At 38.1% G+C, this 18,793-nt stretch overlaps 1 protein-coding gene across 2 annotated transcripts in view; it reads right to left on the bottom strand.

Moving 5' to 3' along the window:
• Window positions 1-2,163: 2,163 nt before the first annotated feature.
• Window positions 2,164-18,793, bottom strand: part of GAK (cyclin G associated kinase) — a 74,464-nt gene continuing 57,834 nt past the window's right edge. Inside the window, exons 18-29 of one of the 2 annotated variants that reach the window (XM_075205352.1) lie at window positions 18,645-18,724; window positions 17,780-17,973; window positions 17,293-17,430; window positions 15,932-16,402; window positions 15,041-15,130; window positions 14,156-14,311; window positions 13,604-13,741; window positions 12,851-12,976; window positions 11,276-11,479; window positions 10,966-11,114; window positions 3,055-3,231; window positions 2,164-2,687 (exon numbers count right to left, since the gene is read on the bottom strand). In XM_075205352.1, coding sequence (XP_075061453.1) covers window positions 2,586-2,687; window positions 3,055-3,231; window positions 10,966-11,114; window positions 11,276-11,479; window positions 12,851-12,976; window positions 13,604-13,741; window positions 14,156-14,311; window positions 15,041-15,130; window positions 15,932-16,402; window positions 17,293-17,430; window positions 17,780-17,973; window positions 18,645-18,724 — 2,025 coding nt within the window. In that variant the 3' untranslated portion in view covers window positions 2,164-2,585. The remainder of the gene's footprint in view (window positions 2,688-3,054; window positions 3,232-10,965; window positions 11,115-11,275; window positions 11,480-12,850; window positions 12,977-13,603; window positions 13,742-14,155; window positions 14,312-15,040; window positions 15,131-15,931; window positions 16,403-17,292; window positions 17,431-17,779; window positions 17,974-18,644; window positions 18,725-18,793) is intronic. The other variant, XM_075205354.1, reaches the window with a different exon arrangement.

Here is an 18,793-nt window from a genome sequence, read left to right as displayed (position 1 = left end):
TTAAAAGATTTGTTGGTGCAAAAGGGGGTGACAAGTAAAAATAGAGCTGGTGAGAATAGGGTGTCAAGTGAGAGACACTGGTACACAGGAGGTAACATGAGATAAAAACTTGTGCAATCAGCCGTGACGTGTGCATACGGTTACAAAGCTGGTGGGCAGTTGGGGATAGGTGAAAAAAAGACATGCACTGGAAATGGAGGCTACTAGGTTTAGAGGAAATCTGAGGAAAATTTACTTTATCAAAACAGTAGGGGACAGGTGGAATAGGCATTTAACAGAGGTGGTAGAGGCTAATATAGTAGAGCAATGTAAACACTCTTGTTTATTAGGGATTAAGAAGAACCACTTGGCCCATCTAGTTTCCACTATTTTTAACTGCTGTGAAATTCTAAGTTCATAAATTTATTATCAATATTTTCACTTTACTAAAAGCCATGAAATTCCATAGACAAAAAAACCTTATGGTTTAACATGTCCAATTAAGGTTCCTTATACACAATCTACAATGTAAGAAAACAATTGAAACTCTTCAACTCAAACTGCAAAAAGCAATGAAATTACGACGATTGAGGCAGAAACCTTAATGGGCGTGTTCCTTGCCCAATACAGACATGGTATGTGATCACATCCTGCGGTTAGCTGCAGATTCAGCACCATCATGGAGTGAGATTACTGTCACTCACAAAATGGTGGAGCTGCTAATTCACAGATCTGTGTGTTTCTCACTAACTATCTTAACAGTTTATTACATTTTGTGCAAATATATTTCATATAAAACTTTTAATATTTCGATACATGTCCTTTGATGGACCTATTTTTCGGTTACAAATTTTAATTATAATCAATAAAATAAGTTTTAAAAGATGTATGACCATAGAATGCCTCATCTCTAAACACACTTTTCTCTCTTCTGTATAATATCGATTGTAGATTGTGTATAAGGAATCTTAATTGGACATGTTAAACCGTAAGGTTTTTCGTCTATGGAATGAATATATATATATATATATATATATATATATATATATATATATACACACATACACACACACACACACAAACACATACAAGTTAACCCGTGCATGATACTCATGCATTCTAGTCAAATCAAGGCCTCAACCACCAACCACTCCCCACTGTCACCCCCGGCAACCACCAACCACTCCCAACTGTCACTTCTCCTTCAAGAAATATATATATATATATATATTTTAAATCTTTATAAACACTTTTAACAATTAACAAATTAAATTAACAAATTCAAAACGTCTTAGTATGCCAAATTTCAGCCCTTTCTGAATTTTTTTTTCCACACACTAAGAATTTAGTAGGTCAGTGTATAACTCCGCCCAGCAGGTGGCGCTGCAGCTTGGTTTTATTTTTTCCACACACAGACAGACTAACACACGCCATTAGACATTTATATTATAGATATATATATATATATATATATATATATAATCTACATATGATCTGAAGATGCTCAATATCTGCTGCAACATGCAGTGGTTGGGATCAGAATTTGTTGTAAGCATGAATTCCCTTCTGCCTCATGTGAAATGTCACAGCCTACCTGAGTTTTGTTGCCGAATCCAATAAAGCACCTTGGGGATGTGGTGGAATTCGAGATTTGCAGCATGAATATGGAGCCATAAAGTCTGCAGTAACTGCATGAGGCTATCATGTCACCATGGACCAGAATCGCTAAGGAATTTTTACAGCACCTTGTTGTATTGTTTATGACATAAACCATTTCAAATCTAACATGTGTCTATCATTATATCTGCCAGATTGCTTTGTTTTTTTACTTCCATGTTTCTTTCCTTCATTAAGTTCATTATATGCATTTATGTAGTAAAAACTAAATTATGTAGCATAATTTGTTAGTGTTTGTTCATAGTCTACAAGTGGTAATGGAATATAATGCCTCATACTATATATATCACTGTAGAATATGTTACTTTATTAAATGGAATTCTCACTTATGTATTGAATGCTTTGTCTTGAAATGTGTTTTGCTAAAAATGCAATGCTTAAGACACAAGTAGTTGAAATGGCCTCTTCCCATGTAGCTGGAATGAAAAGTGAATTATAAGGACAACTTTCTGACTTGTGTCACTCTCACTCTCTTATTTTTTAGAGAGACAATTGAAACACAAAACAAACATTTGAAGAAAAGTGTTTAATTATGTACACAATGCAATGGTAATGATTACATATTTACTATAACTGCAAAATTTACATCTAGCAATTTTTAGAAAAAAAATGCATCAAGTAAATCAGAGTCCATCATAGAATTTAGTAGAGTCCCACGCTTGGTATGTTCACTACCAGGCAAGTCCACTGGTTTGGTCTCATTGATGGTATGGATAATGCCCTAAACACATGGTCTGGAATGCATTTATATCATCACAGAAAAAAAGGTGCTCGTCATTTTTGAAGAAAAACAATATAGCTTTGTAAGCCATCCTTATTTATATGTACAAATATGTTGTACTTCGGAGAACTGCTTAAAACCAGAGTAGAACAGACTAAAACAAAACATCAGTTACACTATGAATGCAGGTCTATCAAGAAGTTATACTTTAAAAAAGGGGTCTCGAACCTTGACTTTCAAATTCTGACCAAGCATCTTTTAATTCCATGAAAATCATTTTGGCATACAGTTCATAGGGTTGTCCCGTGGCCTACAAAGAAAAAAAAATGTTTTATTGTAATTTAGAAGCATTCATCTATATTAAGAAACCTGGCAAAAGAAAGAAAGAATTTTAATTTTAGAAGTCACATTTTAAATATTTTCTGGAGTCAGTTTCTGAGCGCATTCTAGAGAGGGCTACAAAAACACAAGTTTAGTGTACACCCTTTCTAAATATACAATTATGTGATAAAAGAGTACATTTTGAAATGCATACCGTAAAAAGGTGTAAAGTGGCCAAGATCATCTAATTATCTTATTCATAATTAAACAAAGCCTGGTCCCTTATCTATCCCACTGTAATGTGACAATTAGGTCTATTCTCCAATGATACCTGCTGCTGCAATATAAAATATTACCTTATCAGGATGGACTACAAGCACGGCTTTTCTGTAGTATTTTTTCACTTGATCAGGCGTTACCAGCTCAGACATGTTGACAGGCTTCCATTTTGTTTCTCCTTCCCAAAGCACGGTATGAAGTGTAGATATCAAAGCCCTTATATTCCTTTCTTTTCCTTCTATCCAGTCTAAAATCTAATATAAATAAATATAAAACAGATTTTAAGATTTGCAATATGGAGATGGTCTGGCACCCAACTTACTGCAACAACCAAGGCAGTGCACCACGCAACGACACACTAAACAGACATTGCTGTTAGACTCGCATTTCTTCACCCAAACAATATTTCCTGTGCTGCTGGCTGCCACGCAACGCTAAATAAAGCATACCCACCCCAATGCTTAACAGTTGCCAAGATTTTTTTTTCTTTAAATGCTTATCTCCAAATGTATGTCTTGTGGCCGTGGTCAAAACATTACATTTTTGTTGCGTCTGTCCACTGTGTTTTGTCTGTCTTTTTTTCTGTCAGCAATGATACATGCATACATCTATAATACATTAATATAGCATACTAGGATAATACAAATAGGATTTTTTAAAAATGATTTCTATTTAATTTTTTTATACTTGTAGCAAATGAAAGCATCGTCATATCCATGCCTTGACACATTTCAGTAAGAAAAAGGAGTGGCTGGGCTTGCAGCCATCTGAGTCGGACGGGTTTTGGAGGAGCTCCATCCCTGACTCAGCTAAACATCAGCCTATGAGTTTCCCCTGCTTGTTTTGCACCCATCCCATCTCGGTTACTTGGGTGTTCCCCTACTCACCTGAGGTGGTCTTGGACCAGTCTGACTCAGTAGAGCGCCCCGATCACATCGCGGCCTACCTTCCAGTAAGTTCCACGCTGCTCCTGGGCCTGGCAGTGAGGCTGTGTCCCCGCGTATTGTCACTCACAATAGGACATAAGGAACGGCCACAAATTCTGCCGTCATACCGCTGCTAAACACGGCAGCGCCATCGTGGTGCTCCGGGCCCTGGTTGTGTGCTGTTTATTTCACCCACTGCTGCCTAGGTGCTGTGAACAGAGGGCAAATTCCCAGGGGAGCCCTGTAACACTAATCCACGAAACTTGGGCGCACAGGTCAGAACCAATCCTCCTTTCCACCTGCCCCCCTGTGGCAGCTCGGACGGACCTTGCCAAGAACCCCGTTAAAGTCCTTTTGGGGTGTTGTGTGCCCGTCCTTCCTGCTGGGACTATGCAGACCTCACTGTCTAGGTAATTAGCTGCACAGCAGAAAGTCCTTTGCTTGCAGTCCTCTCACAGACACTTGCATCTTCATAAATGGCCAAGTTTCCCTGCAAGTCTACTGCACCTTACATCGCATGTCTCCCCCCACTGACTTCCCCAAAGCACGCCATTACTGTCTGTGTGACTTACCTGTGGGGTAGCCTGGGTGACAAGTTTTCTGCCCTTCTTATCTCTCAGTGCACCCACATATTGTACTGCATAACTGATTAGCCTTACCACCTCTCTTATGCTTGGAGCATGTATGGGACTCTGAAGTGACTGACTACCTGATACTCAACCTAAGCTGCTCTACAGCAGCCTATATTTTATAACAACAATATTCCAGTTAAATCCTGAGAAAGCTACTGCTTGTGGAGCGCTACTGACATCTGGTGGTCGTTTCAGTTACCTGCTTTCAAGTGCCCAACACTGTCCAGTTAGTTATGTTATCTCCTAATGGTAACACAATGGCACTCTGTAGCAATGCAGTTAAATTTCCGTACTGGGCCTCACTCTGACCTCATTGTCTCTCATGCCATAACTCCTTGCCCCATCGATACGCGGGGCCCTCTATCTGGCCTCAGGTGTTCTGTTATCGTTTTGGATATTTTGTCTCTCTCCGGAATTGCGCCACCCAAGAAGGTGAAATCTACTAAATCCGCCCACTCCACTGAACTTCTTTGGAGCTGGCTCTGCCTCATCATCCTCCAATAAAGCTCACTCTCATGCAACAGCTAAGGAGGTAAGACACCCTCCTTAGGTTTAACCTCCCAGGTCACAACAGGAATCCTCTATGCATCATGGGGATTCCCAGGCACTTGAAATTGATGGCCTTGTTACCCCGAGATCTCTCCAATCCCTGCTGACAGCCCTAAAAATGGATATCCCCTCCGAAGCCAGGACAACAGAGAAATTAAAACGGATTTGGCAAGCCTTGGATCCCATACGGACCAACTCAAAATTAAGATGGAAGAACTTGTCTCTTCACACAATGATATCTGCCGATGATCTATTGCAGGACAAACTTACTGACCTGGAGAACAGATCCAGATGCAACAACATTAAAACACAGGGCATCCCAGACACGGTCCTCAATGCACATCTATAAGAGATTGCGATTGATTTGTTCCACAAATTTCAGCCCTCTGCCTCATCTAATAATCTTCTCATAGAATTTACAGGTTACCCAGATCCAGGAATGCTCCGGATTCTTCACCTAAAGTTTACAGTGCACTGTTTTCGCATTAAGAAACAGATTCTCTGAGCCGCTCTCCCTTCCTCCTCTACTCATGAGGTATTAGGGGATCTCCAACTCTTTCCAGATATCTCCCCCACTACTCTGGCCAAGCGCAGACTTTTCCATCCGATCAACAAAGCCCTCCCTACTCTCTGCAAATATTTAATATAAATTATGTTTCCCGACTAAACTCCTAATCCATGGGAATGGTGCCTACACCATAATTACATCTCTGGAAAAAGGCCTGACGGTACTGAAAGATTGGAATATCTATATGGAGGAAATGATGCCTCTTAACACGGTTAGTCATGTCCGCAGGGAATGGTCAACACCTGAAACCTGAGAATCTCTTTTGTCCGCTGTTATACCAAGCCTGGAAATGCAAGGCACGACTGCTGATGGTCATGTGTCTTAATATGCATACTTCAAGTTTGCCATGTTTCGTAGTCTGTTAGCTCTCTCGCTGCTCCCTGTTCAGATATTCATCCTTTTATTGGATATACTGTTTCTATTATTTTTGCTATGTTATTTACCGATTATAATGTTATGGCTCATGATATTCTACAAATGTTTTTCTATGTTATCTTTACATGTAGTTATTTAATTGCTACATAGGATTATCTGTACTTTTCCTTGCCATGCTGCATGTTAAATGTGTTCTCTCTGAACCCATCCCTATGTTTTGCTTTAGACTCTTGAGTTTGATTCATTGGGGTGTATTCAATTGTTAGCGTTAACGCTAAAAAACGAGCGCTCAAAAAATATTACCGTTTATACGGTAATATTGCGCTCGAAAAGCGTTAATACGGTAGTTTACTCGCGGAATTTCAGCTCGCCACTCAGAGGGCTGCGAGCTGAAATTCCGCGAGTATTTACCGTATTAACGCTAAGATTTTTTGAGCGCTCGTTTGAGAGCGTTAACGCTAACAATTGAATACCCCCCATTAAGTAAAGTAAGGCATTGTAACATGGTTTTGTCCATTTTTTTGCAAGGGGTGCAAATTAGTTTATAATTTTGGACAGAAGATAATTTCTGTCTGTTTTTCATGTAGCACACAAATACTTGATAGCTTTATTTGTACACTGAAATTTAAAGTTGATCTAGAACATGCCTTACCCAAACTATAAAATTTGCCTCCCCCTCCAATCCAACATGGTTTTACCAAGCTGCAGAGTTACTTATTTTTTTTTTTATTTTCTTTCCTTAATGAATCAGTCCCTATGAGGTTAGTGACCTAGGCCCAGGCCCACATCCTCACACACATACTACCATTCTGCCACTCTCTTTCTTCCTCCAGTGGCATAAGCTTTAGTTTCTGGAAACTATTTCATTTTTTCCTTCTCTTCATATCCCTTTGGGGACGATTCTAGGGAAACGACCTGTGCCTGACATATTCCTACAGCAATCATCTAAGCATTCCTCCAAAATGTTACGGGTTCAGTTTCTCTCAATAAATGCCAAGAGCTTAAACTCCCCAAATAAACTTAGAACTGCCCTTAAATATTTTGCTGCCCAAAAAGCAGACATAGTTGCTATGCAGACCCATTTTTCTATCCACTCCACGCCTCAATTTTTTAGCTAAAAATATCCTACTTGTTATACTGCGCGTGGACCCTTTAAGTGCAATGACCGCTAATTTGATAAGTGCAAGCTGCCTGTTTAAACGAGAGAAAAAGGTTGTAAATAAAAATTAACGGTTATCTGATCTTAGTGGGGAACTTAGGTCAACAATATATCACTTTGGTATCCCTATAAGCCTCTAACTCTAGATAACTCCCCTTTCTTAAGAAAACATGTCAGGCAATACAGAATGTCAAAAGAGGGATGTTTTTGTATATGGGTGATATCACCTGATCCCAAGTTGGATCGTACCTCGATCCTTTTCAGACAACCACTTGCCTCCATTCTGCTCTCTCCTTTCTTTTCCCAACTACTAGCAGAATATGACGTATATGGTGTATGGAGGGCTAAACATCCTGGTGAAAAGGACTTTTACATATTTCTAACCTGTTTACAACTCATCCTCTTGAATCGATCTCTAGCTCAGATAAATGGTCCTTACAACAAATAACCAATGTTGCTATCCTGCCTATAACATGGTTGGACCATGCACCCTTGTCTGGAGCTTGGAAACCATTGCTGGAGAGCGCCATCCTAGATCCTAGAGATTGGCTGATTATATTTTATCAGATGATGTAAGTACGCAATTCATGCACGAGGCTCTCGAGTCTTATTTACAAACTAACGTACCTGAGAACACCTCAGTCTACACTCACTGGTGCGTCCTGAAAGCGGTTATAAGGGGGGGGGTTGAGATTCAAGCAGCTAGTAGAATTAGAAAGACAAACTGAAGTACAGTCTTCTTATGAATCTCAGAAGTACAGTCTTCTTATGAATCTCAGAAGTACAGTCTTCTTATGAATCTCAGATTGCACTGCTGGAAGTTCAGCATAAATGTAATCCTTCTCATCCCACTATTAAAGCTGAACTTGCTGATCTTTGTAAGAAACTCAATGCTGTTTCTCATTTGCAAATCAATAATACCATTGCTAGGCTTAACCAGAAATTTTACACCCAGGGGAATAGAGCCAGCAAACTTTTGGCCCGTAAATTACGAGTGAGGAATGCCATCAATCGAATGAATATACAGAACCACTATTTAGAACGTCTTTACAATCTTAAATCTGACCAGTCATTGTTCCATCTCTCTGTAGAGTCCCTCAATGATTTTTTTTAGCTCCAATCAATCTCCCATCTTTGTCCCCTAATGAAGTTTCAGCTCTATGTTCAGACTGAACAGAGGAAGAGGTTGAGGGTGCCATTAAAACTATGAAACAGGGTAAAGCACCGGGTCCTGACGGATTTACGCATGGATTCTATCCCCTTTCAGTCTGAACTAACCTCAATTCTAACAGAGTATTTTAATGCTACTCGTGATACAAATTTCCCACTTGAAGCTGAAATAATTACAATACCCAAACCCGGTAAAGACCCAACACACTGTAATAACTACCGGCCTATCGCGCTACTGAATTCGGATTTAAAAATGTTGCTAAACCTATAGCTAATAGACTGAACCCAGTCCTGCCTTAACTCATTAATCAGAATCAGGTGGCCTTTGTGCCTGGCAGGCAGGCACCAGACAACAGGAGAAGGGTTCTCAATCTTATTGCTACTTATGCTGCCTGTTCCAAACCTCTGCTGTTGCTCTTGTTGGATACTGAAAAGGCATGTGATATGTATTCCAAGTGAATCCTGTCTACCGTCCTGACTAAATTTGGACTCGGTAGTTTCTTTCTTCAGGAAATACACTCACCCTGTACACAAAATCTGAAGCTCTGGGGGTTGGAATTACACAGGAATTTCTCCAATATGCATATACATTTCAGTGGTGTAATTCCTACCTGAAGTATCTAGGGATACCTATTACCCCGAATCCTCTGACTTATTAAGGGTAATTAATTACTGCTCTTACAACAATTTGACTCCCTTTACCAAGTCCTGGACCAGCTTTGAGGTCTCATCCTTGGGCAGGATAGCTGCAATGAAAATGATGTTGCTCCCAAAGATCCTGTATCTGTTCCGCTCTATCCCTTATATAGTTCCCCAAAGCCTTCTTAACAAATTTTACGCTACAGCATTAAATTTTGATTGGAGAGGTTCCCTAGCACCTCAGAGTTGCTAGGGATTGTCTGTATCACTCCAAACTGAAAGGGGATCTTGCTGCTCCCAATCTGGAAGGCTACCAACAAGCCACTCCATTGGACCAACTTAAAAGACTGGGTGGTCCCTCTCCCTCAAACTCTGTGGAACCAATAAATATCATAACTCTTCCCCATTCCCTCTGGAGGATCTATTGTGGCTGGATTGGGTTAGCAGACCAGTATCTAGTACCACCCTGCGAAGTATCACTGACTCCTTTGTTGTTTGGGACAAGATGTGGATTTCAACCTAAGAGTTTCTTCTACCTCCTTCCTGCCTTTCCATAATAGTATTATCAAAGTGCCCAACTCCCCCACCTGTTTCTAAAATTATTGCTAAAATTCAGAGCAGTTACATTATGGAAACCAGTGGTTTCCACTTCTGCGTCCCCTCTGATTAAATGGAACTCATTTGTATGATTCCTATATGGATTATCAGGTCTCGCCACATTTGCCCATATCAGACTAGAAATTAATGCTCCAGTCATGTTAGATGATTAAATTGCTTAACTCGGGAATATTAATTACTGCCATGTTCGATATGTCCCACCCTTTTTCCCCTTTCATTCCCCGCTGCCTTCCCTTGTCTGGTTTCTGTATTTTCCCCTAAGCTGTAATACCCTCTTTTCTGTTGTTAAATTTATTTTCTTTATTCTGCTATGTACAAAATCTTTAGTACAAAATTACCAAGTTAAAGCAAAAGGAGTTATAAAAATTTGTGGGTGGTAACACAAAATATATAATCCAGTTGAGTTACATGAAATAATCCACTGTTTCCCTACATACCAGTATTCAAACCAGCAGTTCACCAATAGCAATATTTGAACAGCTGTGCCCGGGTAATGTCACAGAGAGGGTTACCATCCTTCATGTAACAGACACTGGCACTTAGCTGTTGCAGGAAAACACAAACTTAATCAGTACCAGCAGTTGGCAAGTCAGCATATTATTTCTCGCACAGACACCACAAACCCACTAGTTTTTGCTGGCTAGCTTTTTTACATTCTAGTATCGGCTACATATAACAATTACAGCATTTCTAAACCTGTACCTTCAAAGTCTGCTAGAGAGGTTGCTAAGATTTTTTTTTTTTTGGTCATGATAGTTTTTCCCCAGCCCTAATTATGCCTGTGATCTGATTTACGTCTGAAGAAATGAGCAGCATGGTGCCTTAGTGGTTAGCACTTCTGCCTCACCGGATTGTGGTCACGAGTTCTATTCCCGTCCATGGTCTAATCTGTGTGGAGTTTGTATGTTCGCGTGTGTGTGTGTGTGTGTGTGTGTGTGATTTTAAACTGTAAGCTCCAATGGGGCAGGGACTTATATAAGTGAGTTCTCTGTACAGCGCTACAGAATTAGTGGCATTATATAAATAAATTGATGTTGACGACGATGGCTGAAGTATTTCTTCACCAGCTAAACAGGGATTCATTAAGGTTCGGTGTGTATTCCTGTTTGAATCCTCTTGCAGCAACGTTTTATGCAGGAGGAAGATTATTTATCTTTCCACTTTTTATAGTTATGACAAGTCTCTTACTTAAAGAATGTATTTTATAATTTCCTTGTGTGCTTTTCTACCCTTCTTTTTGGTGTGCAATTCAAAAATGCCAGAACAGAAAGCATGTAGTGACAAAAGCCAAAGCCTGATTGGACAGGAGACGCAGCAACCAAACAAATAAAAACTGTGCCCTGAGTACCTACTTTTAATTTCAGTGGATCCATTTCTTTAGTCATCTCTTGTCTTCTCATTTCAGCAATCGTTTTCGGACCCTGCCTGTCAGTTTTTGATGAAAATCCCTGGTTAGAGAGTAGATCCCCAAAATCACTTTCTAAAACTTTTGGTTTTGGCCCTGTAAAGACATATGTGAAGACTTGCATTAAGAAATTAAACACACACACAAACCAAAAAGGATATGAGTATCCCATAACACTTGACCACTATGACATCCTCCTGAGTGGCTGTTGATATAAATGCTTAGTTTACTATAAGAAAGAAAAAAATATTACTTACCAAAACCTGGAGCCCTGATACCCCTTTCTTCTCTGCCTCCAATAACGCTAAAATTGACAGTGTAGTTAGGCTTGGTGTGGATGCCAGGCTTAGGCTGGGATTGCCAAGATGTATTGGCAGTTTGTGGTTTAGGAGGTGGTCTGGATATAGTGGTTTTTTGGTAGGGTTTGTCACCAGACCGAGAAGAAAACTGTGACGATGATGCTAATAAAAGACATAAAAAGAAGTTTAGATAACATTTTCTGTAGAAAAAAATAAGCAAAAAGTACTGCAGGCAAAGACAAGTAGTAACGTGCTACTCTACTTCCACTACACCAACCTACAAACAACATGCTAGTATTACAACCTTATGATCAATAAACAATGACTAAATAGCATGATTGTAAGCAAAATGAGGCACTTTCATAAAAAAAAATAAAAAAATCAAACATAAAAGTGTTCAAAGCAATGAGAAGAGACAGATAGAAAAGGAAAGAAAGACCACACACAACTGCAAATGGAGTAATCTTTAGAAAAACTGATGCTAGATTCTCCACAAATTTCCTGATATTGCAACTTGTGTGGGCTAATTAAGAGACTAGGCTCATGGAAGATTCTAAGCCATGAAAACTAATCCAAAAGACCATTTAGAATATGGTTGGTCTGATGTTTGATTATTTTTATCTGGTATCTTTTTCCTGAGCATGTTCAAATGTCTATAGTCTATCATATTAAGACTGTTCTAGGTATGTATAAATTGTTCACTACAGTGATCTTTTCAAACTTGATTGTTTGATTAAAAAACATAAAATAGTTGCGTGTCTGTGTTTTAGGCAAATGTGCTGAAAGTTGTTGGGTCTAATTCATCAAGTAATGTAAAGGGCGATTTTGTGCGTACAATCCGAAAAATCACTCTGCGCATGCCAGAACCTGACCATACACTACAGAACGCAGCAACGTTCAATTCATCTTTGAGCGCAAAGGACACTTACTACAAAATACGAATTCAGGGAAGGAAAGGGGCAGGGAAGGGGCGATGCCCTTAGGAAATGTAAAGTAAGGGCGTGCCAAACTCGAGCGCACGCAGCAGCGTCTGATCCAAGTTCTGGGTATCAACAATAAAAAATTTATTTTATGGACAGTAGACCTTCATAAACATACTAATAAATGTATTTGATGAAAAAAAAACAATTTTTTTTATGTTTTATCATTAATGCTTATATTAACAGGTGACATTAATTGAATTTTTTTTTTTTTGTGCATTCTTTTGTGACTTTATATCCCACATGGGTATTGGGCGTATTCTAAAGTGTCTTTTCTAGTAGTGCAGAGCAGACCTACACTCTTATTTATCATAGTATGTATTTTCACATTCGTTCCTTGTTGAATTCGAGCGTACGTGCACCCGATTTACATGCGTTTTAAAACAAACGCACATTGAGCTTAGTCTGCGTGCCTTGTTTAATCAGACCAGTTATGTTTACCATATTCTTCCCAGAGAGCGATTACTTGTGAAGTTACACATCCATTTCACTGTTTCTTGACAAGATGAATTCACTCTACTATAGCATCATTGACAGAAAACACTAGATTTACCTTTATTCTGGAAAGAAGAACTGAGATTGTCAAGATCAGCAAACGGATCAAAACTTGAGGATTTTGCTTGACTGAAAGAGGAACTTGAAGATGTACTCATTTGACTAGTGGAAGTAAAGGCAGTTCCTAGGATGTTAAAAAATATAAATTGAAAATCAACACTATGCAGCTGATAGTACTAAACAAGGGTACTCTCATCATCACCACCACCATTTATTTATATAGCACCACTGATTCGGCAGAACTCATATCAGTCCCTGCCCCATTGGAGCTTACAGTCTAAATTCCCTAACACACACACAGAGAGACTAGGGTCAATTTTGATAGCAGCCAATTAACCTACCAGTATGTTTTTGGAGTGTGGGGGGAAACCGGAGCACCCAGAGGAAACCCATGCAAACATCGGGAGAACATACAAATTCCACACAGATAAGGCCATGGTCGGGAATTGAACTCATGACCCCAGTGCTGTGAGGCAGAAGTGCTAACCACTGAGCCATCGTGTTGCTGTTATCCCACAAAGATGCTTTTATTTGGCAATTTCAAGCAAGGAATGTACATTTTACATTAAGATGTGGCATTTACATGCACTTCTACTGTACACTGGATGATATGGAAAACATGGAATTCTGTGTAAGACAGACCAATCAATTTGGCAAATATATAAAGAAATAATGTTCTGTGTACAGAATGGGTTGTAAAGCTAATATCTACTGTAGGATTTTCCCATATAAAAAAATGGATAAACTGTACCTTCAGAAGCTGGTTTACTAGGTTTTGGAAGGAACAAATTGCTAGTTTTAGAATGCTCTTCCCATGAATTCCATCCTCCCAAAAGATCTGGATTGCTGGCAGAAGAAACTATCTTTGACTGGGGTGTTGGGAAATGGTCTGAAATAAATAGAGAATTGTAAATTTTAATTTGCATTTAACATACTACAAGTAACTAATTGAATGCTACAGAACAATATTCCATGCAGCCACCTGTTGAATAGTGGTAGGATCCATCTTGTGAGCTCAATCAATATTCATAAGAATGTCACAATTTAATGAAATTTGTAGGCTGCAATGCCATCAATGTTGGTTCAGTCAACATTATAAATGCCACTACTGTAAATACACTAATCTCATATTCCCAACCTACCTTAACTATTATTGTGCCATACACATATGTCAACCATTATTACATTTTAGGCTAATATCACAATTCTTATCAACATTACTATTCAAGATACAGTACATTTATAACGTGCTATTCTAATTTTAATAGTTCTTTGTTGGAAAAAAAAGAAGACTTGTTTTTACCAAGGTTTAGGAAGTCCATGTTTGAAGCAGGAGGCGGAGCACTCTGTGCACTAGGATACACATTGGGAGTGGATGCAGAGTGTGGGCTGACCAGACCTTCAAACAAATCAGGACCACCTGACTTATTCTCAGTGGGTGCAAATAGATCAAACGGATCTGTAGACAAAAATGACAATATATGTAGCATATGTTAACAACCTCAACATAAAACCTTCAACTGTATCCAGTGTAGACAACACAACAGCAAAATTAAACAACTCTGCCTGTTGATATAAACTTGTAGCTGAAAAAAAAGCACAGGAGGAAGCTAGGAAGAAAGAGCAATGTTAGTAAAAGCTGCAAAAGGACATGTTCAAGCAGGTACATTAAATACATCTGGACAACCCTTTGATGTCTGGTCTCTCATGAGAATTTTGTAGGCAATGCGTATTGATTCCACAGATTTAGGGATGTAAGAGCTGAAATGTGCTGGACTATAGCTTGCAGCCAGGAAATCTTTGCAGCAGAGCTAGCCATGTCATTCTAAGAGCATTTTCTTACAATTTATTTATGAAGATAAAAACAAATCTTGGATTTGGCACTTAAAATATTTAACCTACAAACATATATACCTAAAATTCAAACTCATGATGCACCTATTTCTATACAATCAGCAGGAGAAATATTCTTACACTATATTTAGCACCCAAAGAGAGTCTTTGTATGTATAGAGCAAACTTCTTTTCGAATCACTCTTAAAACAGAAGTCTCTTAGACCTTCACAAAGATCAGATACATTTATACAGTAATTAATATATGTCCATATATATATAAAAATAAAGGTCTCCAGAATGCCATATGTAGCTTATGTTATAAAATGCAACATCATCAAACCCTTAAGCTTACAAAATTTGTATGACTCCAGGCCAATAAATAAGTCATCTTTTTCCACTGTGAACTTTGCTCTGTTTTTCAAATTCATAACATTAGGATTGTCTGAGGAAAGTAAAGAAAAGTGATTTATATTTATAATAATTGTTTTCTAGGACCTAACATACATATCTTGTTTTTTGTAATTTAATTGCTCAAGATCTGAAATGTTAAAAGCTAAAAACGGCAAAGTGAATAAAATTACCAAGGACATACTAAAAACAATGAATCACATCAATGTTAAAACATTGCAAAAAGTACCATACAATGCATCATATTACAATTCAAGATAAGGTTCTTGTCTTTGAACAAACTCTATAAGCCCACCTATCACACCAAAGTGACCTTTCATATTAATCACTAAAACAAACATTTAAAGCTGTTCAATTTTGGAGAAATAAAAAGTAGTATTGAGCTCAACATAGTGTTGCTAGAGAAGATAGACTGTTTGCTAGTACTATGAAGTATATAAGATACTTTCATCTGCACCCCTACATACAAACAGAACCTGATCTCCCTTACTGACATTATTACAGACTACACTTCACCCATCTACCAACAGGTATTTTAATGACTACCATTACAGAATATTTCAAGCAATAATTCTGACTTTCCCTTTATATTAAGCTCCCTAACCAAAACAAAAACTGAAAAGGACTCTTCAAATACTTGCGAGTGGCAGGAGACCACACAAAACCAGAAGCATACAAATGTGCAGATATATTGCCCCAAAGTATCTGCTGTGCCTATTCCCTACTACACGTAGATAAAAAGTAGTACTGACATACACACAAATCTTTTCCTTTTTGCTTGTAGATATTGTACAAGCAAATTGCTATCTGTAGTTAGCATACAATTATAGCATACCAGAAGTGGAAAGTGGGGCATCAAACGATGAACCTGACTCCACAGACGTCCGAGTGGGTCCACTGAAAAAATAGTCCTTTTCAGAGCCAATCAAATTATCCGTTTTGAAGTCCGCTCTTAAATCGTCAGAAAATAAATTGTCTGCAAACAGATTATCTAATAAAGCCGCATTGCTGGATATATTCTTTATTTCGGAGGATGCAGTACTGAGGTCTACAGTCACAGATGTTGTATTCAGTCCCAGCAAATCTGCTTCTTCTTCATCATCATCTTTATGCTTTGGAGCATCTGTGCCGTTATCAGCTGTATCGTTCAATTCAGGTTCATTTGCTATGATGTTTGACCCTCTTTCTTCACTCTCCAGTGCACTGTAGCACTCTTCATCAGAGGGTTCACTTTTATTATCACTTGTGCCTTCGTTGTGATCTTCCCTAGAAGAATACTCCGGAACATCTCTTCCTTCTATTTGATCTGGAAAGCATGAACAGTGATAATTTCACGTATTTTGCACAGATGAGGAAATAACAGCATACTCAATAAAAATCACAGAAAGCAGAGATCTGAAGTTAGTAGCTCAATTAAAAAAAATAATAATGGTTCGATAGACAATCATTCAGCTGAATGGTTTTTGCAGCAGTGTAAATGGACACAAAATTAAATATTATAAAGTTGACAAACTGGGGTTTATGGCTGAGTCTGGTCCTGAACATACTTTTATCAATGGCTGCAGTTCTGCATTACATGGATATAAAAATAATGCTGTCCCAAATAACTCAAGGTACAAGGAAAAGTTACATTTTTTTTCAATGTTGTGAGAGGGTACAACAACAGCCTTATAAAATTGTCTTACACAACAGTTGAGAAATATAGACAAAAGGTATGTATTAGGCTAACTACACATGCAGCAATATCAATAATGAAAATGGCAAAATGCTTGGTTGTGCTTGTTTCTGGGCTAACACAAGCAGCGCTATGTGCATAAAAAATGTGATCACAATCGGTTGCATTAGTTTCAGGCGATACCTATAAATCTACTCAGCCGCTAAACCACTCTCTGCAAGTACTTGCAATCTATGGCTGACCACATTAATTGACTGTTCATTCATTTGAAAACTACTATATCAGGCAACAAATAGAACTAGTATATGTGAGCAACAGGTATATGATGCTCAGTCCGGATCATCTCATCTGCACACTGCAAAATGGACCAAGAAGCCACAAAAACAGTGCAATCATAGAGAATTATGTTAGAAAACAAGGAAGCAAATTAAAATTCTGTAGACATGAATCAAAACATAGGGCATTAATATACACATTAATTTTGACTTTTTATTACTATTAATATACACTTGTTTAGGTACCTTGCCATTCAAGAGTTTGAAAAAAGTTATTTTTTGTTAATGCATCAGGGTTTGGTGGTTCTGGAGAATGTTCTGCTGAGGAGATTTCTGCCTCATACTGTGCAGTGGATCCAGGTTGCCTCGGTAATTCAGGTTTCCCTGCAAAAGAAAAAGGGTCAAATGAAGAACATTTAGTAAACTTGTTCAAAACAATTGACTAACCCCTTTTTCACAGACCTAAATATACTCACAAGAATTAATAATACATTTTTTTTTTTATCATTCACAATCACCTTACATTTCTGGCATAAGAAAATCAAAATATCAAGTTGTGTGTGGTTCTTTAACCAAAGATATTTTTTTCAAAGCCATAACTTTACACCAAAGTCCTTTTATCAGTACATACCAGGTTTTGTGCCAATTTTATGTAACCTAACCGTAAAACATCACTACTGACATCGTCTTCTGCACTGAAACTCTTACCTAAACTTCAAAACAAAAGTATTACCAAATTTAGACAGCATTTCCTGTTGTTCCTCTCGGCTTGAAAAGAGTATCTTAGGAGTCAATCGCTTGGTGTTGAGATTTTCCCACGGTGGAGTGATGTTTGCAGGCCGGTCTCGAGGAGATACTTCCACATCCAGGTTCACTTGAAACAAATCCGGATATTTTTCTTGTATGTCACATGCGTCCAGATCATATCTACAACAAGGATAATGCTTAACAAGGTTCTTAAAGCTACAAAAAGGTGGAAGGTTTTGTTTTGCTCAGTAGATAGAAGAATCTTTCAAATATGTTACAGTCTATAGAGGTAATACAAGATTACAGAGTGCAGATATTTAACAACAAAAGACGGCAAAACACACAAACTGACTAAGATTGTTTCGGATACAAGAGAAAACAAAACAGCAGGAAATGAGACAGCCTCCAGGGAAGAAAAAGGGTCAGGAGTACATGTACTAAGTTAATATAGGAAATATTTAAGCAGCACAGGACAGTACTAAAGAGTAGAAACACTCAAATCCAAAAACATTTTATAGAATGGTGAATTCACAAAGCAACACAGTTTTATAAAACGCATCCTGGACTAATACAAATCCAGTTTTATGAAGAAATTGTAAAATGGTCTGTACACATTATACAGTCAGACGATCAGAAAACATTGTTAAATGGTATTTAAACAGGGTAAGATTTTCTATTAAAATGCCATCTATATAAAATAATCATATATAAAATAAATTGTTGTCTTTCATTCATGTATATTTTTCTTTTAATAAAATAGTCATTTTCCAAACCCTAAAAACAGCATAGATGTACCCATACTTTATAACCTCATGGCATTAGTATAAAACACTGCTTTATACTTAACATACTTTGAAAATTTCACAGTTGTGGCATTCCGAGGCACAAATCCAGTGTGAAACTGAATCTGGAACATCTTCATTGAAGTCATCTAAAACATACATAATGAGGTCATATAGGTTATTTAAGAAAATAATAAAATAAACCGTTAATGCTTGGA

The sequence above is a fragment of the Mixophyes fleayi genome, chromosome 1, assembly GCF_038048845.1.
Source record: "Mixophyes fleayi isolate aMixFle1 chromosome 1, aMixFle1.hap1, whole genome shotgun sequence".
NCBI classification, from domain to species: domain Eukaryota; kingdom Metazoa; phylum Chordata; class Amphibia; order Anura; family Limnodynastidae; genus Mixophyes; species Mixophyes fleayi.
The sequence above is the reverse complement of the archived record's forward strand: the minus strand, read 5'-3'. Positions and strand labels throughout refer to the sequence as shown.